The sequence below is a fragment of the Chrysochloris asiatica genome, unplaced genomic scaffold (genome assembly GCF_000296735.1).
Source record: "Chrysochloris asiatica unplaced genomic scaffold, ChrAsi1.0 scaffold00075, whole genome shotgun sequence".
Taxonomy (NCBI): Eukaryota; Metazoa; Chordata; class Mammalia; order Afrosoricida; family Chrysochloridae; genus Chrysochloris; species Chrysochloris asiatica.
In genome coordinates, this window is record NW_006408593.1 from 13,714,795 (window position 1) to 13,739,315 (window position 24,521).

The 24,521-nt window shown below is 49.5% G+C and overlaps 5 protein-coding genes across 7 annotated transcripts in view; 3 read left to right on the forward strand and 2 right to left on the reverse strand.

The window, feature by feature from the left end:
• Window positions 1-4,643, forward strand: part of PTPMT1 (protein tyrosine phosphatase, mitochondrial 1) — a 29,959-nt gene extending 25,316 nt beyond the window's left edge. The window contains exons 3-4 of the mRNA XM_006865099.1: window positions 3,063-3,254; window positions 4,485-4,643. Coding sequence (XP_006865161.1) covers window positions 3,063-3,254; window positions 4,485-4,643 — 351 coding nt within the window. The remainder of the gene's footprint in view (window positions 1-3,062; window positions 3,255-4,484) is intronic.
• Window positions 4,644-5,152: 509 nt separating this feature from the next.
• KBTBD4 (kelch repeat and BTB (POZ) domain containing 4) lies at window positions 5,153-10,183 on the reverse strand. Of its 3 annotated transcripts, none has more exons than XM_006865101.1 (4): window positions 10,092-10,183; window positions 8,588-9,205; window positions 7,441-7,547; window positions 5,153-6,767 (listed from the first exon to the last, which is right to left on the reverse strand). In XM_006865101.1, the coding sequence occupies exons 1-4, from the start codon at window positions 10,108-10,110 to the stop codon at window positions 5,907-5,909; spliced, it is 1,605 nt and encodes a 534-aa protein (XP_006865163.1). In that variant the 5' UTR covers window positions 10,111-10,183; the 3' UTR covers window positions 5,153-5,906. The 3 variants fall into 3 exon arrangements, with proteins under 3 accessions (XP_006865163.1, XP_006865162.1, XP_006865164.1); XM_006865100.1 differs by having other exon boundaries at window positions 9,987-10,126; XM_006865102.1 differs by having other exon boundaries at window positions 8,588-9,201; window positions 10,092-10,120.
• Window positions 10,184-10,263: 80 nt separating this feature from the next.
• NDUFS3 (NADH dehydrogenase (ubiquinone) Fe-S protein 3, 30kDa (NADH-coenzyme Q reductase)) lies at window positions 10,264-15,254 on the forward strand. Its single transcript, XM_006865103.1, has 7 exons — window positions 10,264-10,321; window positions 10,437-10,502; window positions 11,717-11,814; window positions 12,204-12,353; window positions 13,230-13,355; window positions 13,436-13,555; window positions 15,007-15,254. The coding sequence occupies exons 1-7, from the start codon at window positions 10,264-10,266 to the stop codon at window positions 15,172-15,174; spliced, it is 786 nt and encodes a 261-aa protein (XP_006865165.1). The 3' UTR covers window positions 15,175-15,254.
• Window positions 15,255-16,424: 1,170 nt separating this feature from the next.
• On the forward strand, window positions 16,425-17,783 carry FAM180B (family with sequence similarity 180, member B). Its single transcript, XM_006878277.1, is given in 4 exon segments — window positions 16,425-16,509; window positions 17,125-17,195; window positions 17,369-17,638; window positions 17,640-17,783. Coding segments are annotated over 4 exon segments (570 nt in total).
• Window positions 17,784-19,023: 1,240 nt separating this feature from the next.
• Window positions 19,024-20,010, reverse strand: C1QTNF4 (C1q and tumor necrosis factor related protein 4). The gene has a single exon (XM_006865133.1). The coding sequence runs from the start codon at window positions 20,008-20,010 to the stop codon at window positions 19,024-19,026; it is 987 nt and encodes a 328-aa protein (XP_006865195.1).
• Window positions 20,011-24,521: the final 4,511 nt, after the last annotated feature.

Genomic DNA, 24,521 nt, shown 5'->3' on the forward strand with positions numbered 1-24,521 from the left:
TTTGTTTGTTCTTTTGGTACTTTTAACTGTTCTTCCATAACATCGTAATTCAAATGCATCAAACCTCTGGTTTTCCTTATTCATTGTCCAGCATTCACATGCATATGAGGTGATTGAAAATGTCATGGCTTGGGTCCGGCACACCTTGGTTTAGTGGTGGTGTGCCATCCAGTTGGTTCCAACTTATAGCGACCTTATGCAGGGTTTCTGAGGCTGTAAATCTTTACAGGAGCAGAAATTAGTCCTCACTTCTAAAGAGTTCTTTTGCAGCAGATTTGACCAGTGTAATACCTCATTTGAATTCTTGACTGCTGCTTCCATGAATGCTTATTGTGGATCAAAGTAAAATGAAGTCCTTGATAGCTTCAATCTTTTCATTTCTTATGATGTTATATATTCCAGTTATGAGGATTTTTTTTCTATACAGCGAGTTGTAAATGTATTCTGAATTGTAAATGTATTCTGAAGGCTGTATTCTTTGATCTTCATCAGTAAGTGCTTAAAGTACTTTTCCCTTTCAAGCAAGCAAAGTTGTGTTGTCTGTATATTGAAGGTTGTTAATGGACCCTCCTCCAATCCTGTTGCTATCTTCTTCATATAGTCTGGCTTCTCAGATTACTTGATCAGCCTACAGATGGAATAAATTTGATGAAAGGATACAACCCTGACACACACCTTTCCTGATTTTCAGCTATGCAGTATCTTCTTGTTTTAACCACTGCCTCTTGCTTGGTATATGTACAGGTTCTGGATGAGCACAATTAAGTGCTTTGGAATTCCCATTCTTTGCAATGTTATCCAGTTGAATACCTTTGCATAGTCAATAAAACACAAGTAAATATGTTGTATGCTCTGCTTTCACCCAAGAGCCATCTGATGCCAGTAATGACACATCCCTTGTTCCAGCTTCTCTTCTGAAATCTGACTTGAATTTTTTGCAGTTCTCTGTCAATGTACTACTGCAACCGTTTTTTAATTATCTTTAAAATTTTACTTTCATCTGATCAGTTATACATTTTACTGGGTCACCTTTGTTTGGAATGGGCACAAATATTGGACCTTTTCCAGTTAACTGGCAAAGTAGTTGTCTAAAGTTCTTGGCATAGACTAATGGGTGCTTCTAGCGCTGCATCAGTTTGTTGAAATGTTTCTAGTGGCATGCTCTCAGTTCTTGGGCCCTTGTTTTTCTTTCGCTAATGCCTTCATTGCAGTTTAGAATTCTTCAATACCATTATGGTTGAACGTTTAACCAATTCTTTTTTTTCCCCAAACAATTCTTTTTGGTATAGTGACTGCATTGTTTCCATCTTCTTTTGATGCTTCCTGCATAGTTCAATATTTGCCCATTGTTGTTGTTAAAGTACTGTGGAGTCGGTTCTGACTCGTAGTGACCCTGCACAGGGTTTCCGAGGCTGTACATCTTTACGGGAGCAGAAAGCTTCAGCTTTCTCCCGCGGAACGGCTGGTAGTTCCAAACTGCCGACCTTGAGGTTAGCAGCTGGATTCATAACCACTACGCTACCAGAGCTCTTTAATATTTGCCCATAGAATCCTTCAATATTGCAAAGTTAAGACTTGACTTTTTTCCCAGTTCTTTGACTTTGAGAAATGCTGAGCATATTGTAGCTTCAGGTCTTTGCAGATTTCATTGTAATACTTTACTTTATCTTCAAAGGGATATACACTGGAGGTTGGATTTAGGCACTTATGGACTTCTTTGAATTTTTTCAACTGGAACTTATATATGAACAATTAATGGGGTGCTCCACAGTAGTCCCCTGGACTTGTTTTGGCTGATGATATTGAGCTTCACCATCGTCTCTTTCCACAGATGTAGTCGATTTGATGCCTGTGTATTTCATCTGGCAAAATCCATGTGTTTAGTCACTGCTTATATGTTGTTGAAAAAAGGTATTTGTAATGAATGTCGTTGGTCTTGTAGAATTCTACCATGCGATCTCCAGCATCTTTTCTATCACCATGACCATATTTTCCAACTATTGATTCTTCCTTTTTGTTTCTAACTTTTGCATCCCAACCATCAGTAATTATCAGTGCATCTTGGTTGCATAGTTGATCAATTTCAGACTGAATAAATTGATAGAATTCGTCAATTTCATCTTCACTGGCTTTGGTGGTTACTGTGTAAACCTTAATAAGTGGCATTAACTGGGCTTCCTTGTAGGCATATGGATACTACCATATCACAGACAGCATTGTACTTCAAGACAGATCTTGGTATGTTCTTTTTGATGATGAATGTGAAGTCATTCCTCTTCAATTTGTCAGTCCCAGCCTAGTAAACTATGATTGTCTGGTTTACAATGGCCAGTACCAGTCCATTTCAGCTCATTAGTGCTTAGAGTATCGATCTGTATGGATTCCATTGCATTTTTAATGACTTCAATTTTCTTAGATTCATACTTTGTATATTCTACATTTTAATTATTAATGGATGTTTGCAGCTGTTTCTTTTCATTTTGAGTTGTGCCCCATGAAGTTTGTTATGAATGAAGTTTATTACAGGCCTTATTTCACCTTTATCCTTTTAAGTGGTAATGTCATGCTAACAAAGGTAGGCACATTGTTTCAATTTTAAAATGTTAATGTAATTAAAAAAAAAAAAACCACCACATATCTCAGGAATAGTGATTTAAAAACAAGACTTAGAGGCAGACAAATAGAAAGCCCTTGAAAATCTAGTATCCCAACCCTAGCTGGGTTATGGGAAAACACAAAGTTACACAATATTTGCAGCTGAATTTTATACTGCTCATATTTTTTCAGCTAAAGACACAAATACTCAAAGGGGCCTTTTAGAAGAACACTTGAAATCTTAAGACATCTTTCTATACTCAACAGCATGGCTGCTGTTTGATGAGACTAGCCATGGAGGTCAGCCATTTAAAAAGTGTTCTGTAGGAAAACCAGGAAACGGTTTACAGTAGTCAACTAGGAAACCCTGAAGCTTCCCTGCTTTGCTGCCTCTCGGGAGCCCCTCTTTGTTTTCCCACTTGAGGCTTTTCACATTCTCTTTTTAATGTCGGTGGACCTGGGTCCAGGAGTGGAAGAGAGAAGGAGTGGAGCAGCTGCGGCTTAGCACAGTCGACATGACCGGAGTCCCCACCTTGGCTAACCTACACAAAGGAGTGGAGTTTGTTCTCAAGTACCAGTCACTGGGCCAGTGTGTCTATGTGCATTGCAAGGCCGGCCGTTCCAGAAGTGCCACCATGGTGGCAGCGTATTTGATTCAGGTAGGAAAGGTCTTTCAGGGCTGACCCTCTTCCTAGCAGATTTCTAGAACTTTAGTAGCATGGTCCTACCTTTGGGCCTTGCTGGAAGGACCTGTGTCCCCAGTATCTGGCTGTTCGGTGGTGGTGTGGGATTGTGGAAAGTTTTGAAGACAGGTTAACCTGCAGCTTTGCCACTTGCTAGCGTTATGACCTTAGGCCAGAGTGGCGTCTGTTTCCTTAAACTAAATGTGTTCTGCATAGTACATGAGAAATGATCTCAGGAGTTATGAAGGCTGTTCAGCACCAACAAGATAGAAGCACTTGTTATAAATAGGTCAGGAAATTGATTCCTGCAGATAATAGTCCTGATCACTTTACAGCTGAATGGTACTTGCGTTTCTACAAGTACTTCAGAGTAACATTCTACTCAGTGGTTTATGTAACAAAGGATCCACATTGAATCTTGCCTAGCACATTGTTAATGACAGGTTGCATGCTTTTTCAAGTCTTTGGGAGAAGTATTTGACCTCTAGTCCTTCACCTGCTATCGTTTATGCCCTCATGGTGAGATTCATTTTCATTACCTGCCTGGCCCCTGCAGATGTATTTCACAGATGTAGGAAAAGGGAAATGTTGTAAGATAAATAGCCTGACCTTATTCTGTGGATGGGTGAGTAGATGGTGTAACCACCACCACCACCACCAAGGATTGGCCATAGGGCCGCGGATGCTGGAAAGAGGGTCTTTGGGATACTTTGAACCAAATGAGAATTGAACTAGCAGAGTAGAAATCTGTACATTTTTTGGTTCTATTGAATTCTAACCATTGAGTATCTTTAGGACACAAAGATGACCCTTCTGATTAAATAATTTAGCAGTACCAATTTTTGGCCTTAGTGGCAAGTTACATAATATACTTGTATATACTCATAATCAACAGCTCAGCTGAGGAAAGAGGTAAAGTAGGCCTAGGTGGGCTTGAATTTAGGGTTATCAGCTCTGTAGGTTCAATCTTCTTTTCCTAGGGTTTGGCAGAGTAAGAATTGGGTATATAGACTTGTCTACCAGCCCTTGGCATAGTATTATGGAACTGGCAGGGTGAGGTGATTAAAGTGTGTTCCCATTTATAATACTGGTGTTCGATGCCCAAGAAAATGGAGGTTTGGGAAAAAATTCTGTATATGTCAGTTCATAGGTCAAGGGTACCTTTACACCTGCTCCTTTCTCTGATTTCCAAACCTTGTACTTCAGGTGCACAACTGGAGTCCAGAAGAAGCTGTAAGATTCATCACCAAGATCCGGTCACACATCCACGTCAGAACTGGCCAGTTAGAAGTTCTCAAAGAGTTCCACAAGGAGGTTACTGCAAGGGCAGCAAAGGCTGAGACTAGCCATACAGCAAAGACATGAAGTATGCAGATTAGAAAGAACTCGACAATCGTGCTTGCTACAGAATAAGAGTTTAACAGGACCAAAGAGGGCTTAAGCCCAGACTTGACCTACCAGAAATGTGCTAAGTCATGCATCACTTTGCTTCCTTTGTCTTGTTTGATTTTGCTGAAATAATTGTTTAATGGCTAGAGGGATTTAGGGTGGCTCGTGGACCAGCGATTGGGGTCTTATTTTTATGAATGGGGTTGAAGAATTTCAACAAAAATCTCTTGTGCACACTTAGCACCGTAAGTCAAAGACATTTAACTCTAGGAAGAGTAAAGGAAAAATACTCAGCCCTGGCTCTTCAGCACTGTCAGGTCCTGATTATACTGGGCCCATGGGGCTCCCTCACACTCTCGGAGCAGTGAGTGATTTTGTATATAGCAAAGCACAGGATGAAATCAATACTGTTGACTTAGAAATGTGAGTGCGTGATTAATTTCCCTTAGGATATAACCCTACAGAATTCAACAGAGACACACATACCCTTCAAAAACTTTATTTGTATGAATAGTTCCTGGCTCATGCCTTAGCTTAGAGCTTTTAAAAGAGCAGAGTTTGAGTTTGAAAAAAATTTCTGCTATTAATCAGAAATAATCTTTTCTACTTCTTTCTGGCTAATACCCCTCATAGAGGAATGGAGTAAGCCAAAAATAAAACCAAAGTATACATATCCTGACACACAGGTGAGAAAACAATAGAAGGAACATCCTGAATTCTAGTTTGACTGTTGCTGGTGAAGTACACCTTCATTGTAGTCCATTCTCCCAAACAAAGCCTGAAGGAAAACTACAACACTTCATTCTTGGGGGGACAGAGGGGACATCAACCAGCCACTTAACAGACTACTTAAAAAAGGAGGATTAAACATCTTTGTTTTGGGATGGGGGTGTTCTGTTGAACACTGATCAGATAAAGAGGGGAGGCTGTGCCTAAGGTCTGAGAAAAGGCTTGCTCTAAGCAGGCTGTAGTGAGGCACAGGATTACAAGGAAATGGCAGCAACCAGGGCGGCCTATTCTCTCAGCTAAGGCAATCAGCTGAGCAGCAGCGGTCTAAAAAGCCCTCAACACAACCACGATAGGTTCAGGGGAGGTCTGAGGTGCCACCTTTTCAATATATGCCAGAAATAATACTCTGAATTGGGGCTCAGGGACTTGGGAGTCTGGGTGGGTAGGTGCTGAAAAAGGGGAGGGCACAAGAGGCAGTTGCTCTCCCCTCTGCACCCCTTCCCTATTTCTTTAGGCCAAAACAAACTGCAAATTGGTAAGCAGCACCTTAATGCCTCTGGTGACAGTGACAGCTGAAGTGGCAGGGTCCAGCTTATAGGTACTGGTATCCCCCTTTTTATACCGGTCCCGGAAGACATAGATGCTCCCGTTACAGCTGGCAATCTTCCAGAGAGATGGGGCAGAGCTCCAGGCCTCCGGGAGGCAGAGCCGGGTGAAGCTGTCTAGCAGGGGATTGTAGCACACCAGTGAGTCCCCTTCGGCCACGATGAACACCAGATCCTTATGCACAGCAGCGTGCATGAGGCCAGCGAAGGGCAGCACATAGGGCTTCACGTGGCACTTGTCTGTCTCTGTGTCAAAGCACTGGATAAGTCGGGATGGTTTGGTGAAGAAGTCCAGGTCATTCTCCTCCCCCCCTAGTAAGTAGATGATCCCATTGAGGTTGGCCCCAGCTGCCCCCGACACAGCCACTTCTAGCTGGGTTGTCTCTGTCCAGACGTTATCACCTACCCGGTAGTAGATAACTGCGTTGGAAAGGGTATCCTGCAGTGTCTTGCCACCTAGTGAATATATGGCATCTTTCCCGGGCACAGATACCAGAGTGTGCTGGAGCCGGTCTCGGGGTAAAGGTGCACACCACTCCCAGTCAACCGTGGCATTGTTACACTTCCACATGCGCCGGGGAATGGACCCTCCCACCACGTACAGGTCTGCACCATGCTTGCAGGCCGCAGTGATCTGGTGGCACAAGCTGTTCTGGCCACTTACAGTGATGGAGTCATCTTCTGCACAATGCAAGGACACAGCCAAGGAGTGAGTACGAGACGACTCTTTGCCGATTAAGTAAATGTGCACGTTCTCCCCAATTTCCTGTGGGTGAAATTAAAGTGATAAATGACATCTCTCTGTGCTAGGCTCAGGCTCAGCTGGCATGCATAGCCTTAAGGGCATGAACTACACACTTGATGGTGCTCTAACCAACTCTTCTCGCTACTGTCTGGCATCCGGACTCTCCTTCAGCCACATGTGCAGGCATTTATGCCAAGACTAAGATGACCGCATCCTCCCTGCAACTTTTCTCTTAACGCTGAAGAGCTGACATTTTAGACCTGGCTCTGACCCCCTACTGAGAAGTCACCTTTCCATCCCAGATGTACGGAACCAGAAACTACAGGTGATTCTTACAAGATCATCTGCAGATCAGTGGTATATTTTTCTAAGAACCACCTGGGGATTTTATTAGAAGGTAGATTGTGATTCAGTAAATCTGGGGTGGAAATTCGGATCCTCAGCAGGAAGTTGAACCCAAGGGAACTGGTTCAGAGCTGTCCTTCAGACAGGGTGATTTGTACTCTTAACGCAATGATGGACGTAGTTCTCTCAGGAGCTTTGGAGCTCAGAGGCTGGTGGCTTCTGTGCTCTTAAATGTCTGCCCCAGCTCATATTAACTTCAAACCAGAGACATTTGCCTCCCAGCAATCAAAGTGGCTGGGCTGAGTGGATACAGATTTCCAAGTCCCAAGTCTTCAGAAAGCCACCATACCTTCAAGCTAGTCCTGAGCGACTCAGTAAAAGCCTCTCTTTCCTCTTTGTTAAAATTGATCCAGGATTCTATGGCCTCTGCTGGGTTCTGGGAACATGGAACTCCATCTGTGAGACGCAGAGGAACCATAAGGTCACCGACAAAAGGATGAACACACACAGAACACTTTTTATACTGTTTGTCAGTCCTTAGATATGTAGGTTTATGTGTCATTTGTGTTTTATGTAATATGTGTACTGGAATCCTGGTGTAGCGCTGTAAGATAAGCACTGGATTGCCAACCACAAGGTTGGCAGTTTAAGCCCACAGCTACTCCTCGGAAACCCTAGAGAGTCACTGTGTCAGAACCGACTTGATGGCACGTAACAATAATAATAATAGGCTATAAATTTTATATGTTATATAAAATATGTCCATGTATGAAATGAAAAAGTGAATCTAAAATTGCCTAATCAAATGGATGGCTTGATATGCTCCCATTTCCCATGAAATCAAAACCAATTAGGGCTTCAGAGTGCACAACTAAAGTATGGTATGCCTAACTTGTAGGGTCGATTCTAACCTGAAGTTGGTACATGACTATACAATTTTTTTCCCTTGCCTACTGGACTCATTATCAACTGACTTGGGTAACTAGTCCTACAGGTACCTACCTGCAAAGTACAGGGCAGAGGAGAATGTTTCTACACAGGAAAGATGAGAGTATAAATACAAAAGCTTCTCACTGCCTTTTGTGGATTGTTAAGTGCTGTCGAGTTGGTTCTGACTCAAAGCAACCCTATACAGGGTTTCCGAGGAGTGGCTGGTGAGTTTGAACAGTTTCAACCTTGCAGTTGAAGCCAACTTTGAAGTCCAGTGCTTATCCTACAGTGCTACATCAGGATTCCAGAAGTCCTTTAATGGTTAGGTGCTGCTTCCTCCCCTACCCCCAGCCCTCACCTCGACTTCTTTCTCTGGAAGGAATTCTTGCCTCAGACAGCAGTTACACTGAATGTCAGTATCTCTCAGTAGAGACCTAAAGTCCTACCAGGAACAATAACATAAATGAACACCAAGAGACCTGAGAGTTCATTGTCTTGAACTAGAGCATCCTCTGATCATACCCCAGTAGGTGGGTGGGGATAACTTGTCCTCTTATTAAACTCACCTGAGATGATATCAGTGAGGAGATGGTGAGACAAGTGGAGAAATTCCTCTGTGCCTTGCAGCTGGGCCAGGTGGGTCTTGGCACAGTGTTTGGCAGCAGTGTAGAGCTCAGGATCACTGTGCCGATCTGCCAGCCACATCACTTGAAGGCAGTTTCCTACTTGCACTGTGCGGGCCAAAAACCGAGAACATTCTTCAAAGAGAGATGTCAACTGATACATGTCTGACACCTCATAAATTTCCTGCAGCTCATCAGCTCGGAGTTTCACAGTCCCATGGTAGATATAATCCACCAGGAGCTGGAAAACAGACTCGCTGACATCCTGCAGTACAATCACTCGGTTGTGAGCCTCCTTCAGGTTGGACGTGAACATGGACCGGAAGAAGCAGCTCTGAGCTGAGAGGACCAGCCGGTGGAGCTGAAACTCTCGGCCCTCTACTGAAATGGTGACGTCAGCAAAGAGCTCCTCCTCCAGACACAGTTTCATGATGCCCTGAGCTACGCGGCCCGAGTGTGACCGATCTTTGAACGTGTAGTTCACAAAGTAGTTCTCATCCATGGACGCTCCAGGCTCTTCTGGCGATTCCATGGTGGTCGACTTTTCTCTTTGCCAGCTGTCTGCAAGGGAACAGCATGCTCAGTCAGTTAGGGAATCCACAACCATAGTTTGTGAATCAACAGTCCTACGCAAGGCAGGAGAAGGGAAACTTAAGAACAAAGTGGAACTAGACTGGTCTTAGGATCGGCCCTGCAATCAAGTCCTTGACTTTCTGCAACCACAACTGGGTTCATTTCTCATGTGGCGGCTTCCCATCCCCGACGAAATCACTAAAACTTCCAACTCGAGATGTTCCTCTGAGAACACGGAGCACTCCTTTTTAGCATGTACCAGAAAGCTTGGCATTTAGATAAACATGCAAAACAAGTCTCTAGAGGAAGCCTACCTACGCGCTTACAAACCAAACAACTACTGAATGCTGGATCAGGCAAAAAAACAAGGCACCCACACCCTCATGGATATCTAGGGCCTCTTTCCCCGCCCCGCCCACCCCGAACATGGAGACCAGATTCTTGACCAAGAGGCTTGCATTTTGACATCTGGCAGTTACACGTTTTCTCTTTTCTGAGCTGCTCTCCTCCGGCTTTCCCGCTTGCCCTGATGACTTCCAAAGACTCTGGCCCAAAACACGAGACAAAGTCCAGTTGTTCCCAGCCCGGGGTTCGATGAGGCCCATCGCCCAGCCGTGTTCTCCCTCTACCTGGGAGTCGCCTGAGAAACGGTTTCCAGGGAAACCGTTCTTTCCCTTCCTGCCCTCGTACGAAGCTTCGCTAGAGCGGTTGCGGGGGGTGGGGATGGGATTGAAATCTAGAACTCAGAATCTCTGCTGCTTCCTCTCACCCATCCAGTTCTTTAGGGGCCTTGCTTTATCTCCAGCCTCCGCCATACTGAGCTAGCGCTCTGTTTACCTCACCGCTTCCTCACCTGCCCGTCTAGCTTTCTCACCTGCGTTCCCTCCTTTCATTCCGGAGGCCGGAACCCGGAACTTCTGCCTCCGGCCTTCTGCGTCCGCCCGGAAGAAGATCCACTACACACTTCCTCTTCCGGTCCTTGCCCTTGGGTTTCCGTGTCCAGTCTGCCGAAATATCCTCGGCTGCCGGGTTTGCCTCTGGGGAACATGGCGGCGGCGAGGGGCTGGTGGCGGGGGCTCGCGGGGGCTGCGGCACTGGTCCGGGGTGAGCAGGGGACAGCCAGCTGAAACCGGGGGCAGGAACAGCGGTTTGCCATGTGTAGGGAATCCCTACACACAGAGCTGACTCGGCGCGTCTGTCCCTTTATCTCCCCGTGCAGGGGCTGGGCGACCCTCGGCGCTGTGGCTGGCAGTAAGGAGGGAGAGCTCCCAGGCCGACACGCGCCGTGAGTATGTGCAGGCCGCGCTCTTCTCGAGGCAATTGTAGGGAACCTCTTCATTCCTTTTATCAGACGTTGGCCCTTGCCCTTGGCCCGGGATGCCCTTCCCGGCGTCCTCCCGGCAAATCCCCAGAGCCCTTAGGTTTCTCTGTCGTGGCCATTATTCCCCTTTTCATTGAATAAACATCAGCCTTTCGAGAGCTGAAAACACCACCTTTGGGTCCCAGCAACAGGGTCTCATCTTGAGAACCCACTGTGTGCCAGGCCCCTTGAGAAGCGTTTTAATGCATGGTCTTATGTAATCCTCACAATAGCCTTATAAGGCAGATGGCACTATTATCCCTATGTTATGGGACAGGGGCTTCAAAAAGCTCGTGGAAAAATGGAATTAAGATACTGGAATTTTCCCATCAACTTTTTCAAGCTTCCTCTTATAGATCAGGAGACAGTCCAGAGACGAACTAGTACCCAGAGCCCTAGAATTAGAGCTGGTGCCGGAATCCAGGTCTGCTGTCTGCCCTAACCAGAGAATGTTCACCTTTGCTCAGTGTGGATGCTCGGTGATTTGGGGCTGCTTGAATGAATGTTACAGTCAAATAAGCTGACTGGGAGTCAAATCTGGCATTTCCCCCATTCTTGGCTTCAGTTTCCTCATTGATAAAAAAAAAAAAAAGCGGTTTCAACTAGAAACCATAATTTGTGAGGGCACTTCAGTTCTGGGGCATTAGGCTGCTAACTACTAGGTCAGTGGCTCAAATCTACCAGTCACCCCTCAGAAAAAAGAAAGATGAGGCTGTTTGCTCCTGTAAAGATTTACAGCCTTGGAAGCCATATATAGGGCTTTTTTTCAGCCATGACATTCTTCACTTAAGAACCAATTATGAGCCGTGTGCTAAGGAGATCGAGAGCATTAGAAGTTCTGGTTACTGGCCTATCAGGAACATGTAGTCTGGTAGAAGAGCTCGGACATCTGCTTTAGCACAAATGCAGCCAGTGTGAAGGAAAACCCACCAGAGAAGTTGCAAGAAAGGACCAATATCCTAGGTGCAATAAGAAGGTGACTATAGACTGTGGAGTTCAACTGGCACCTTTCTGTAGACTTAAGAGTGCCCCACCCTCGCCTTATGCCTTACCCACGTTTCTGAGGGAGCCCTGAGACTGGATGCAGCGCCGGCTGATGTCATCTCCATTCTTTTGCTAAGTATGCCTTTTCCTTCTAGCCACTGTCAGACCGCGGAATGACGTGGCCCACAAGCAGCTCTCAGCTTTTGGAGAGTATGTGGCTGAAATCCTGCCCAAGTATGTCCAACATGTTCAGGTAATAGTCACTGCTATTCTTTGGGTCTGGATCAAGAAAAGGGCCCAAGGTGGTACAGATGATTTGACAATTTGAAAACCTAGTCAGCTGTGCTGTGGAAGAAAGACCCGGTGATCTGCTTTCATAAAACTGACCACCAAGAAGCCCATATGGAGCAGTTTTACTTTGTAACACATTGCTCACCATGAGTCTGAACTGACTCAGTGGCACTGGGATTGATTTTGGCTTTGGGTTCAAGAAAAAAAAAACGATCTTCTCAGAGCATGTGGTTTCAGAGAGATCACAGACTGCCATCCCAAACCTGGGCTATATCCAGGGGATTCCAACTGAAGGTAGCTGCTCCCTTGGGAGCTTTTTGTTCCATCTCGTCACCCCAGTCCATACTGTAGGTGTCCTGCTTCAATGAATTAGAGATCTGTATCCATCCTGATGGAATCATCCCAGTGCTGACGTTCCTCAGGGATCACACCAACGCCCAATTCAGATCCTTGGCTGACTTAACAGCAGTGGACATCCCAACCCGGCAAAACCGTTTTGAGGTCAGTTGGAAATTTTTAGAAGGTTTAGGGAGTGAGGGGAGGAAAGAGGACAGAAAAATGTCAGGGTGGTAACTACCTATAAAAGTCTGAGCCTCCTTGGTTTCAGTGAATTCTCAATACATGTTGCTATTCATATTTACTGCCCAGCTACTGTCTTCCAGACTCTGGGGACTGAAAGAGAAATAACAACTAAGATCTGCCTTCCAGGAGTCCCCCCCCTTTAGTGATGGAAAAAGACATATAAGCAGAGTGTTATCATGTAACATAAAACATGGGATGTTGGAGGGATGCTGTAAAAACACAGGAGGAGTACTTAGACTTCTTGGAAGAGAGACGGGAAAGAATGTTTGTGATGAGTCTTCATGGAAGATTGGGAATTAGGCCAGTGAGGGTGGGGTTGACAAGGACCATGAGGACATCCCAGACAAACTCAGGCATGCTGAGAGCTATAGCTGTGGCCAAGGGCTTTAAAATACAGGCAATTCAACGTTGCAAACAAGCTCTGTTCCTAAGTGTGCCTTTAAGTTGTATTTGTAGGTTAAATCACAACAGGTGCATGTAATTATTGAGTCTTCACTGTAAGGAAAGGCTCTAAGCCTTTTCAGGGATATAAAAACTGCACATGCGACAAGTGAATTTGTTGATGGTGATGAATTTGTTGTGATTAGGGGTTGGTTCAGTCATTGCTGAAGTCAGGACAAATTTACATAACGTTAAAGGGCAAGTAGAAGCTATGGGGATCATCTTGAGGTTTTAAACTTCAGAACAAAAGGCAGATTCACAGAATTGACCCCTAACCCTCCCTGTGTCCTCACTGTTGATACTCCCCCACTCGGACCTACATCCCAAACATCCAGCTTCCTCTATTCTCTCCAGATTGTCTACAACCTGCTGTCTCTGCGCTTCAACTCACGGATCCGAGTGAAGACCTATACGGATGAGCTGACACCCATTGAGTCCACTGTCTCTGTGCACAAAGCAGCCAACTGGTATGAGAGGGAGGTAAGTGCTAGGCTGGCCTCTGGGCCAGAGTTGGGGAATTGGTTGGAACCACTGGATTCCTGAGGGCCTCTCTTTTCTAGATCTGGGATATGTTTGGCGTCTTCTTTGCTAACCACCCTGACCTAAGAAGAATCCTGACAGACTATGGCTTTGAGGGGCATCCTTTCCGAAAAGACTTCCCCTTGTCTGGATATGTTGAGGTAGGAGGCTTGTAAATGGGACAGCATCCTCAGGGAGGGGCCTTGGGCATGGCAAGAAATGTCGTCTATGGATTGTAGTGGTTTAAGAACCTAGACTCTGGATTTGAATTCTAGCTTCACTCTCACAATGTGGAGCAAGTGACTGAATTTCTCGATGATTACAGTTCCTTATATGTAAATGGCAGTAATGATAATAGTACTTGTGGTAGTATTAAATGATGTTTTTTATAAAGTCTGTTGTGTTAATTGATATTTTCTATTGTAGTGATCATTATAATTGATCAAGGACACACTTACGTTTCTCCCATGGCCTGAAAGTGGAGGATTGTATCACCCTGTCCTGGGCCCCTGGGAAGGCAGTTGACTAAGTGGTCAGTCCTGGAGAATGGCCGTTGAGACAGGACTAGTAGCCTGCAACAAGAGGACCCTTATATAGACAAGAATTTTCTAGCAAAGGAACTTTTTAGAAACCTTGAGAAGTATGGCAGTCCAGCCCTGCTCATTGAGCACCCAGACAGCCCTCTTTTCTTTGCTCTGTGCTCTGCATGCTCTCAGTCCTCCCCGCAGCTACTCAGGACAGAGCTCCTCCCCTTTTCTTCCTTTCACTTACCCTGCTGTCTCCTGTATCTGGTAGCCTTTCATCACCCCAGCACCTGACTGTCACTACTTTAGCCAAGTGCTCCTCCAATCACAAGAAAAGCTGTGCCAAATTTACTCATTGTCTTGACGTTGGATAGTGACAATATCAAAGCCCTAAGGCCTGAACTTGTCTACTTACCATTTTAGGTTTACTCTTTTCAGCCATAGACTGCTCCCCTAAGCTCCCCTGTTGTTAAGTGCTATTAAGTCGGTCCCGATTCATAGTGACCCTGTATAGGGTTTCAGTGAGCAGCTGGTGGGTGGGTTTGAACTGTCAACCTTGTGGTTCAAAGTCTAGTGCTGATTCTACAGTGCCACACCAGGATTGCAGACTCCCCTGGCCCTGGACAAATGCTTGCCATTACCGTGTAGTGCTGTGGGATAAAGCACTGGACTGCAAGGTCTGTTTGAACCATAATGTCAGTGATTCAAACTCTCAACAGCCACTCCTTGGAAACCCCATACAGGATCACTATGAGTGGGAACCAACTCTATATGACACTTAACAACCATAGCTGTACAAGAGCGTGTGTACGTATTAGCAGGAGTCAGCTCTGCTGTACAGGGTGCTCCAAGCTCATGACATGATGCTGGAGGGCAGGGAGCCGGACAATGGCAGCACGTGCCTCTTTGGAATCCCACAGCACTAGGTGGCTGGGATGTGACTTGCTGGACAGCACAAATGGAGTTGGGAGACAAAAGCCTGGGAAGAGGCTAGGTCAGGGGAAGTCATTGGTGGTCTGGCAGAAGTGGGCTCCTTAGTGGCTGTAACAGGGCTTCCTAGCACTCATGCTTCCCCTCTCTCCCTGCAGCTACGCTATGACGATGAGGTGAAGCGGGTGGTGGCTGAGCCGGTGGAGTTGGCCCAGGAGTTCCGAAAGTTTGACCTGAACAGCCCCTGGGAGGCCTTTCCTGCCTATCGCCAGCCTCCGGAGAGTCTTAAGCTTGAGGCTGGAGACAAAAAACCCGAAGCCAAGTAGCTCCAGGGAAGCATGTACATCCTAGGAATTGCCTTATCTATAACTGAGTTCCATGTAAATAAAATCCTTCATAGACTCACTGCGTCTTGTGTTTGTGTAACAGGTCAAAGGGATGCTTTGGTTCAGCATAGACAAGATCTGGTTCATCCCCAGTTCCCTTAGACTCTATCATAAAGTGGGGAGTCCATTTGAATGGGACTAAACTGTTAGAAACATGGTGGCCTGTTGACCTGGAGGACTTATAACTGAGAGTTCTAGCAGTCCTCAGGGCTCAGGCTGATGAGACACAGCCTCTCCTGAGCACTGGAGGGGGTCTCCACAACTGATGGAGAGAGCCCCTTGTCACGGCACACTGTTTGGTGGCAGCTGATGGATCCAGGAGCCTGAGTGGACCAAGCAATGCCCCCTCCCCACACCACCCCCTTTATTTCATCCTTACATCCATAGGGCTCTGAGGCAGCAGAGTGGGGAAGAGCTTCCGCTCCTGTTCTGTCCTGATCTTGCATCCTGTTTTTTGCAACTTTGACAGCCCATCAGCCAGACTCTGGCCTGAGCCGAGAATTGTTAGCAATCATCAAAGGTCCCAGGCTGGGACAAAAAAAACAACCAAGGAGCTGGAGATTTGTCTGTCTGCCAACGGGTCAGTACAATTCACCCCAGCTGCCCTAGGGTCTAACAGTCCACCATGCAATGAGAAAATTGGGCTCTGGAGCTGATGTTCTTGGCTGCCAAGGGGCTCCCAGAAGGCTGGGCTAGACTTGGCTGATCTTGACTACAGGATGATTTGGGGTGAGGACAAATAGTAAGGTGGTGGTGTTACTGCCTGGGTTGGCTCTTCCAACCTCTTGGGAGGGACAGACTAGAGATGTTTGCTACCAACACCTTTTTTCTATTAAGTGAGCATCCAGCCCGTCTGGGCAGGAGCAGACTGAGGGCCTGACAAGAAGAGAGCCAAATTCCTACTGCCAACAACCCCAAATCCCCATTTCTATGGGATGGAAAGGGTCCCTGGGAGGCTATTGAAGTCACGGGCAGCCTCTCCGTGAGCTGCCAACGGTGGAAAGTTAAAGCTGTGTGTGGCAGTAGGATCAGGGAGCCCAGAGTTGCTGGGGAGAGTGAGACTTGGTGGATGTGGCAGGGCATGGTGGGGATGCTTCAGTTCCTGTCTTGGCTAGGGGTGACTGCCTCCTTTTCCCTGGCGTGGCTGGAACCCAGCCCCAGGCAGGTATGGGGCCTTAAGGGTGGGGTGCATGGGATCCAAGGGAGGCTGCTGGCTGCTGGCAGTTATTGCTGGCTTTGAGCCCATCAGGGTGCAGGAACTGACCTGTGTTGGAGGTGGGAACTGTAGACCCAACTCCAGAAGGTCCACGTGAAGCAGCTCTAGACCCTCACTGCTGGCCCTGGATAGAGTTGGGTCCTGGGTTATTCCAGGTGACCAACCAAAGCAGACCTCTTGACCTACCTGGGCTAGCGACTACATGACACCCCAGGATGTGGGATGGAGGAGGATCCTACGGGCACGTTGAGCTGCTGGTTGGCCCTGCCTTATACACGACCCTCTACAGTGCTTCCTAAAGAGGTTCTTGCCTTTTGGGGAGAGTTACTGATACTTTTGGGTTCTACTCTCCCAGATTATAGGGTAGATGGGTGGGAGAGGAAAGGTTTTATGATGTTTGGCCTGAAACTCTTGACCAGAGGTATTGTGGGAGCTGAAAGAGGAGTCACAGGTATTTACCTTGGCGGTGAGTTTGGAATGATAAATCTGGGAGGGTAAATGTAGATATGCATGTGCGTGTGTTGGTGGGGAGGGGGCGAGACATGTGGGATGGCATTCTTGCCCTTTTATAGATAGTTCTAGGGATCCCTATCAGGCAGTGAAAGCATACCCCTGGAAGATGGGGTGTTCAAGCTGGAGCATGGCAGTGTACTGACTTCTCTCTGCTGCCCCAGGGCAGACTCCCAACAGCAACAGCATGGGAGGTGGTCTGCAGGAGCCAGAGGGTCCAGAAGTGATGTTTGAGGTCTTTACTCCCAACCTGGGGCCATGAGGGTGGGAGTGTCCAGAGGTCTCTAAACTCAAGGTCAGCCTGCTGGGGGAGGGGGACAAATCCAGCATGGATTCCACTGCTTGTTCTGGCCCCTCCACTCGGCTCCCCAGGCCCCAGGCCAGCCCCTGACATGACTCCCTTTGCAGTTTCTCTGGGCTGGGATGGAACTGGATGCCATGGGGCAGCTGCATATTCAGGACGAGGAGCTGGCATCTACTCGTCCAGGCTGCCGCCTCAAGCTCCTACAGCATCTCATGTCCAGCAACGTGGAGGATGCTGAGCAGCAGCTGCAGCAGTTCCAACTCCAAAGCTTGCTCAAGGGGCCTCCTCTTAGCCCTTGGGAGTTTGAACAGCTGCTCCTCACAGGCCTGTTATGCATCCACAGGCTCCACATGGCTGGAGAGGCCCAAGAGCGGGGCCACTGGGCTGCTGGGCCACTGGGCCCACGCCTTTGCCCTCTTGGCATAGGAAACACTCTGGGACCTGTGCAAGAGTTTCTGTCCACAGGACCAGCCATCGTCATTGGGCCCCTGGGCCTTGGCCCTTGACCCCTCCCCATAACCCTCCCCTAACACCTGCCATTGTCTTTGCACCCCCTAGCACTCCCTCTATCTAGGGCAGAGACTTTCATCTGGCAGCTGCTGCTTCTCACTGCATTTAGGTCTCTGGGCTTAGCTTACACCCCGGGCCTCTACCTACCTCAGCCTTCCCCCATCTCCTCCCGTCTTCTCTGGGCTGACGGCCAGGGCTCTGGGTAACAGGCACAGGGTCAGAGCAGAGGGCAGCACTGCCGACAGTGTAGGTGTGTGTGCTGGGGTCAGCAGTCAGAGTTGGCAGTGTGCTTCAGAGACGCTGAAAGGGAAGCTGTCCCCAGATAAAGATGCTGGGAAGCTCCCCAGCTCCACTTGGAAGATGGATTGCAGAATCTACAGGAATCTTTTTAAGTGCTCAGCACCCAGGCCTCATTTTAGATGTCACTTTTATGCCCAACTAAGGTGCTAGGATCCCTGAACCTCCAAGTTCCTCATTTGGGCTAGAATAGGTTGGACTTCTTGTGAGTATTGGAGGAGGGAAGCAGGTGGAGGAACATTAATCTCTTGGGTTTAGGGGAGGGAGGACATCTTTTGGTCCATCTCAACAAGGTCCGGCGGAGGAGGAAGTGAAGTTGGGGGCGCAGACACAGAGACACGTTGAGGCCAGCTGGGTGCGGGGTTGGGTAGGGGCAGCTCGGATCACTTGTATTGCTTCTAATAAAACACTCTGTTCTGATCTCCCAGAGCTGGGTCCTTCTATGTCCATATCCAAAGCTATGTCCATCTCCTGCCCTGAGCAAACCACCTTCCCATCCTGGCAGTGCCTTGAGTCAGGACAATCGGGAATCAACTCCTCTTCCCATCCCCACACCCTTTTGGAATAAAGAATGTTCTGTTTCCTTAAGCCCACATGTCGGTGCAATGCGGTCACTGGCTCTAGGGATGAGGAGGTGGTGGGTCAAATGTGGGTCACACCCACAGAGAGTGAGCAAATAGAACTAACTGCGAATGGATTAGGTGAGGACTCAAGCACATTCCCACAGTTCTCCCTCCCAGGGCCTGAGCGAATCTTGCCCTTTGCCCCCCACACCGGGACCCTGCGGTAGTCACAGCACAGGACTCTTCTGAGACAGGCGCCGACGCAGGCCCACTTTATTGGCAGAGTCCAGCGGTGCTGGGCAGGCCGTCATGCTCGCGCCGGCGGGTAGTTCGGGCCCAGACTCGGCATGCAAACCCCCGGAGGCTCAGGGCTCCTCTCGACCTAGGGCTCAGAGCTCCGGGAGTCCCAGGCCAGGCAAGCGGACGGCAGTGGCGGTGGGGTCCGGGTCAGGGTAGACCAGGAAGCCGGAGAAGGTGATGTACTTGCCATGGTTGCTGTAGGCACCATAGCCTTCGTGGTCGTGGCTGAGCAGCCAGACAGCGTCACCGCGCTGCAGCGCCAGCATCACGCTCTGGCTCTGCATCTCTCGGCGCCGCGACGCACCATCGTCGTAAATCATGGCCTGCACCTCGTCGCGGTTCTTCATCAGCTTCACCGACAACGTCTTGCGCGGCAGCTTGCCCAGCGTGAAAGAGAAGAAGTAGGCGCCGGGCAGGCGACAGCGGAACACGCCGGCGGCCGTGTCAAAGTCGCCGCCGATGTTAACAAGCTCAGTGTCGAAGGCCAGTGGCCGGTGCCGTGGCCCGGGGCCCGCGTCCGAGCCCACCAGGCTGCGCGTGCGCGCCGCTGAGAAAGCCGAGCGCGGTTCGGGAGGCGCGGGGACACCTCGCGCAGGCGCGTCGGCGTCAGCGTACACCAGGTAGCCACTGAAGGTGGCACCAGGGGCGCCGAGCGCGTACTGCGGCGCGCCGTGCAGCCGCAGCCACACTGTGTCGCCGTAATCGAGCTGCAGCATGGCGCTCTGGCTGGCTGCGCGCTGCGCACCGGGTCGCCGTTGCTCATCGAAGGCCAGCGCTTGCACCTCGTCGCGGTTGCGCACCAGCATCACCGACAGGCTCTTGTGCGGGGCCTTGCCCGCGGTGAAGGAGAAGAAGTAGGCGCCCGGGACGCGACAACGAAACTGGCCCGTGGCCGCGTCGAAGTCCCCGCCGATGTTCACGTACACCTTGTCGAAGGTCACTGCCATGTCCGACGTGCTTTCCAAGGGACCAGTGCGCGCTGCTGAGAAGGCCGAGCGCAGCTCTGATGAGCCTGGCGCTGGACCCAGAGCCCAGCAGGCGGCCGGGCCCAGAAGGCCCAGCAGGAGCGGCAGCATGGCGTCTGGGAGGGGAGACACAGGGGCCAGGAGAGAAGGGTTGAGCAGGGGGCCACCGCCAGACGCCCAGCCCTCCTAAACTGGGGGTCGTGTGTTCTCATCCTAGCCCTGTCCTTGCCTCATTCGTGCACACACATGGACAAGGTCAGTGGTGCTCAAACTTCAGCCTGCATTAAAGTGACCTGGAGCACTTGTTAAAACCTACTCCTGCACCCAGGGGTGAGACCTGTAGTTTACATATCTAGTAAGTTCCCGGATGGTGGGGATGTTGATGTGACTGGTCCAGGGACCACACTTTGAGAATCATTGAATTAGGCAAGCAATTTGCCACCTTCCCGCCCCCCCAAACATCAGTCTCTGAATTAGAAGCTTGCACACATCTACCACGGATACAAGCAGAAATATTTGGGACACACACACAACGCGGAACTTCCCACAGCCTCCACTTTGTGGCATTTCTTGTGTCCATTCCAGGGTCTTGGTCTGCTCCTCAGACGTTGACTTTCTGTCTTAAGTGTCCTCCATGGTGGCTACTGTTTAAGCGGCCATATGGGTAGGAAACAGAATCACGGAACCTGACCCTTCCCAGCCTCTGACTCAAGGGTCAGCTCCCACACTGCACCTCTTTGCCCCCTAGAGAATTCCTGCACTGAGAAGCCCAGAACAATTGGTCTTTAAGGTAGTGGCCCCCTCCAATGAAATCAGAGTAGAGGAGAAAGCAACTGCTTTCTACTTGGAAGCTGGTCTTGGAGGGGAAAGCCAGGAGCTGTTAAAGATGGAGATGGTGTTGTCCAATGCTGTCGAGTCAGTTCCAACTCAGTGACCCTGTATAGGGTTTTTAGGAGTGGCCAGTAGGTTTGAACCACCTACCTTAAGGTTAACAGTCCAGTGCTCATCCTACAGCACCACACCAGGATTCCAAGGATGGAGGTGGAGAGCAACGCTTGCCAAAAACCACGGGGTTTTGACAAAACTGTGAGGCAGCAATTTTATTCCTCAGTGGTGGTGGAATAGAGAGGACAGACAGGTCTAGGCTCTGATTCCTAACTATTCATTCACCACTTACATGCTGAAAAACCTTGGGGAAGTTCCTTCACTTCTCTGGGCCACAGCTTCCTCTGTGTAAGTGGGGAAGAGCTGGCTGTCAGGATGCCCTGAGACAATAGATGTGAACATGGCTTGTGAACAGTAGTGCTGCCCAGGTGTATAGATGCTTCCATTTTTGGCCTGGATACAAGTGATCTGATCAAGGAGCTTTGGGACCCAATAACTTCTACTCCTGAGAACTTTGTGAGGGCACAGTTTAATGCCAGGGAGATACTCTCCAATGGTGGCATTCATAGCTTTGTGCTTCCTCTTAGGGCATAGACTTTGGATCTTGAATGCCCAAAGACTGTGAAATGAAGATAGAGCAGGAAAGAAAATGACCTAGAGACAGTCTAGGACGTCGGCTTCCATAGGAAAGGCTCTTTCATAGGACACAGAGGTGCTGAGAAGAGTTGTCATGTTCAGCTGTGATGATGTGCCCTTTGTCAGCCCCGTCACCTGAGTTTAGGTGGTAGCTGGACTCTAGGTCACATTCCACCTGCTTGCAGCCACCTGGAGAAAGTGTGAATGGAGGTCTGGATAGGATAACCCATACCTCTGAGGAATCGGGGAGCCCTAGCAGGTAGAAGACTGCATCTCAAGTGGCCAGTGCATTCCCTTTCACTAAACTCTTGGACATCTCTGATCTCCCAGCAAACCTGTGAGACGGGCAGGTCCTTTCCCAGGTCCCAAAAAGGGGAAGCAATTTGGCTAAAGTCCTCCACCCGCATTTCAACACTGAAGCAAGTCTTGAACCTAGGTCTCTGTCTCCAAATCTAGCATGTCTTCCCCTCTACCATCACACTTCCCTCCTAAAGACTTGTCCCCTATCTCCAGGGTGAAAGCAAAAACAAAACCCTGGCGGGTTGTCTTCTGGGAGCATGGGCTAGCTCCAAGCCTGCAGGGATGGGGGACGGGCAGGGGGTACAAACCTGCCCACCCCACTCCTGCCATCTCCCTGCCAAGTCTGGTGCACCCCACCAGTGCCAGAGGCTCCTCGTGCGCAACTACCCAGCATGTGTCACCCATTTCCCAGACCCCTGGATCCCCATTGTTCCCTGAGTAGGTGTGTGTGGGAGGGGGTCAGGTGGGTGGCATTGCCCCAGAAAAGGAAATGGCTGTTCCTAGCGCTGACTAGGTGGGGCTCAAAATAGTCATCTTCAAAGAGAGAAAACTGGGACACAGAGCCGGGCACTCAGAAGGTTGCCTACCCAGAGCCCCGGAACCGCCGCCGGAGAGGCAGAGATGTACCGAGCCCCCTCTCCACCCGCCTCTACCCCACAATCCGCCGCTGAGGTCCTACCAGAAGCTCTCCCATCTCCCCAGAAATCCCCTCATGCTCGCTAGAACAGCATGCTCCCTTTCACGGAAACAGTCCATGAAACCTCTCGTGAAAAAACAAAAACCCACACACCCAAATGAGGATCCCAGGCCCTCTCTTTCCCCAGACCCCCCTTCACTCGCCCCCACGGCGTAAAAGCCCTTGAGCCTCTTTCATGAAAAAGCACCCAGGTCCTCCTGATGGGGAGATGGAACCCACCTCCGACACCCCCTCCCCGCCTCCAATGAAGGATCCCCGCCTCGCCAGCTGCCCTCACCTGGCGGGGGCGGTGGACAGGCGGTCGGCTGGGTCCGAGCCCGCGCTCCGGAGGTGCCGGCTGCGCACTGGGCTCCCGCGCTGCGGCGGCGCCGGGCCTGGCGGGCGACGGACGCAGCGGATCCTCCGGCCTCGAGACGGCGGCGGCGGGACTCGAGGAGGCGTGGGGGGACTGGGAAGGACCGCTAACGAGGGAGCCGAGACGAGAGGCGGGAGAAGAGGCAGGGGAGAGGCGGGCAGGGGAGGAGGAGGGGGAAGCAGGATAGTGGGAGGAGCGGGCCGGGAGCGGAGCTGAGCAGAGGGACCTAGGGGCTCTGATGGAGAGGTCTCGGCGTGGGCTGCTGTCAAGCGACTGGACCTGTCCCCATCCGTGACTGCCTCAGAGCTTCAGCCTTGGTCTAGAAGGCAGGGGTCACCAATCCTAGTAAGCAGATAGGGGCGGGGCGGAAGGGGGCTGCGGCCCCGAAAAGACTTAACAATCAGAGGCAGGGGCTGAAGTGGGAGTTACCCAGGGCACACTACAGACCAGTCCCCTCCCTGGTTTAGAGAGAGGCGACTGGCTACTGGATCATTACAGAGACTGGACTAGCCTTTGGGCTGCAAGGACAGTGGAAGGTGAGACTGTGGTTGGGATAGATGTCCAAGCTGAGTGGCCTCAGGGGTGGGGGTCTGAGCGATAAAGAAGTCAATGTCACAAGGAAAAGAAGGGCTTGATGTGACCTCATTTTTCTTCCCCACCTCCAAATCTGCAAATGCCCATAGTGGTTTAGGAAGGAATGAGGAAGAGGAAGACAAAGCCCCCAGACACCAGGTCAGCCTGGGCCTCCCTGGGGAAGAGGTGAGAGAGAAGGGAAATCTTTGGGGCAGATTCGAGTTTTGGGCTAGAAAGTCTCCTTCTGTTGTACCTTCAAAGGGAGAGGACTGAGGACAATGAGAGGTACACTAGGCCAACCTGGGGTCTGCTTGGGGGAGTCCCCCCTCTGATATCAGGTCTGGGACAGCTGTCTCCCCACCTCAGCTCTGTCCAGAGGCCTTTGCCATGGCCTTCACTCCAGTCTTCTCCACATCATTGGGGTTTCTGCTTTCTCCCATGACAGCTGTGGACTCGATGAATTGGCACTCAGATGGTGTGGCACTGTGGGATAAGCACTGGATTGCTAACCACAAGGTCTGTGGTTCAGACCCACCAGCTGCTCCTCAGAAACTCTGTTCAGGGTCATTATCAGTCAGAAGCGGCTCAATGGCACTTAGCAAGAGCCAATGTTGAATGGAAGGCCTTTCAGGGACCCCATTCTCACTTCACCTCCCACCCTTTGCCTGCTTCTGGTTAACTAGGGGGTCCTGGACTCTAACTTGGCTCTGGTGCTGGGGGGTCCCTGAGAGACTTGTCTCCCCTGGCCACACCTCAAAACAAACAAAAACCCATCCTGCCCTCTTGAAGTCTTGCAGAACTTTTCTGGCCACAGTTTCTTTCCTAGGAGCCCCTGGTATCCAAGTACTACTCTGGTGTGGGTTAGTCGCCTGAAGGTGCTGAAGATGACTGGTTCATTTAGTTCCTACTTTTCAGGTGTCAGGTGAAAGAAGGAACGGTGGCATTTCAGATTGGGTGATAGGGATATCTTTTGGGTCCTGGTGTGATGCTATATATAGGATAAGCCAACTGCAAGGCTTGCAGTTCAAACCCTCTAGCCTTTGAAATCCTATACAGGGTTGCTATGAGTTGAAGCTGACTTGATGACACTTAACAATAACAATGAGGGTGTGGGGACATGGATTAAAGACACTATCTAGCAACTACCTCCTTCACCGGCTTCAAAGGCTTGGACAT

Bases quoted from the DNA above. Each gene is read 5' to 3' on its own strand.
- NDUFS3 (XM_006865103.1), top strand. From the start codon at position 10,264: ATGGCGGCGGCGAGGGGCTGGTGGCGGGGGCTCGCGGGGGCTGCGGCA. The intron at 10,503-11,716 runs GTGAGTATGTGC...TTTTCCTTCTAG, and splicing joins CTCCCAGGCCGACACGCGCC to CCACTGTCAGACCGCGGAAT. The intron at 13,556-15,006 runs GTAGGAGGCTTG...CTCTCCCTGCAG, and splicing joins CCTTGTCTGGATATGTTGAG to CTACGCTATGACGATGAGGT.
- KBTBD4 (XM_006865100.1), bottom strand. From the start codon at position 10,032: ATGGCGGAGGCTGGAGATAAAGCAAGGCCCCTAAAGAACTGGATGG. The intron at 7,548-8,587 runs GTGAGTTTAATA...TGCGTCTCACAG, and splicing joins CCTCACTGATATCATCTCAG to ATGGAGTTCCATGTTCCCAG. The intron at 6,768-7,440 runs GTATGGTGGCTT...TTTCACCCACAG, and splicing joins CGCTCAGGACTAGCTTGAAG to GAAATTGGGGAGAACGTGCA.
- C1QTNF4 (XM_006865133.1), bottom strand. From the start codon at position 20,010: ATGCTGCCGCTCCTGCTGGGCCTTCTGGGCCCGGCCGCCTGCTGGGCT.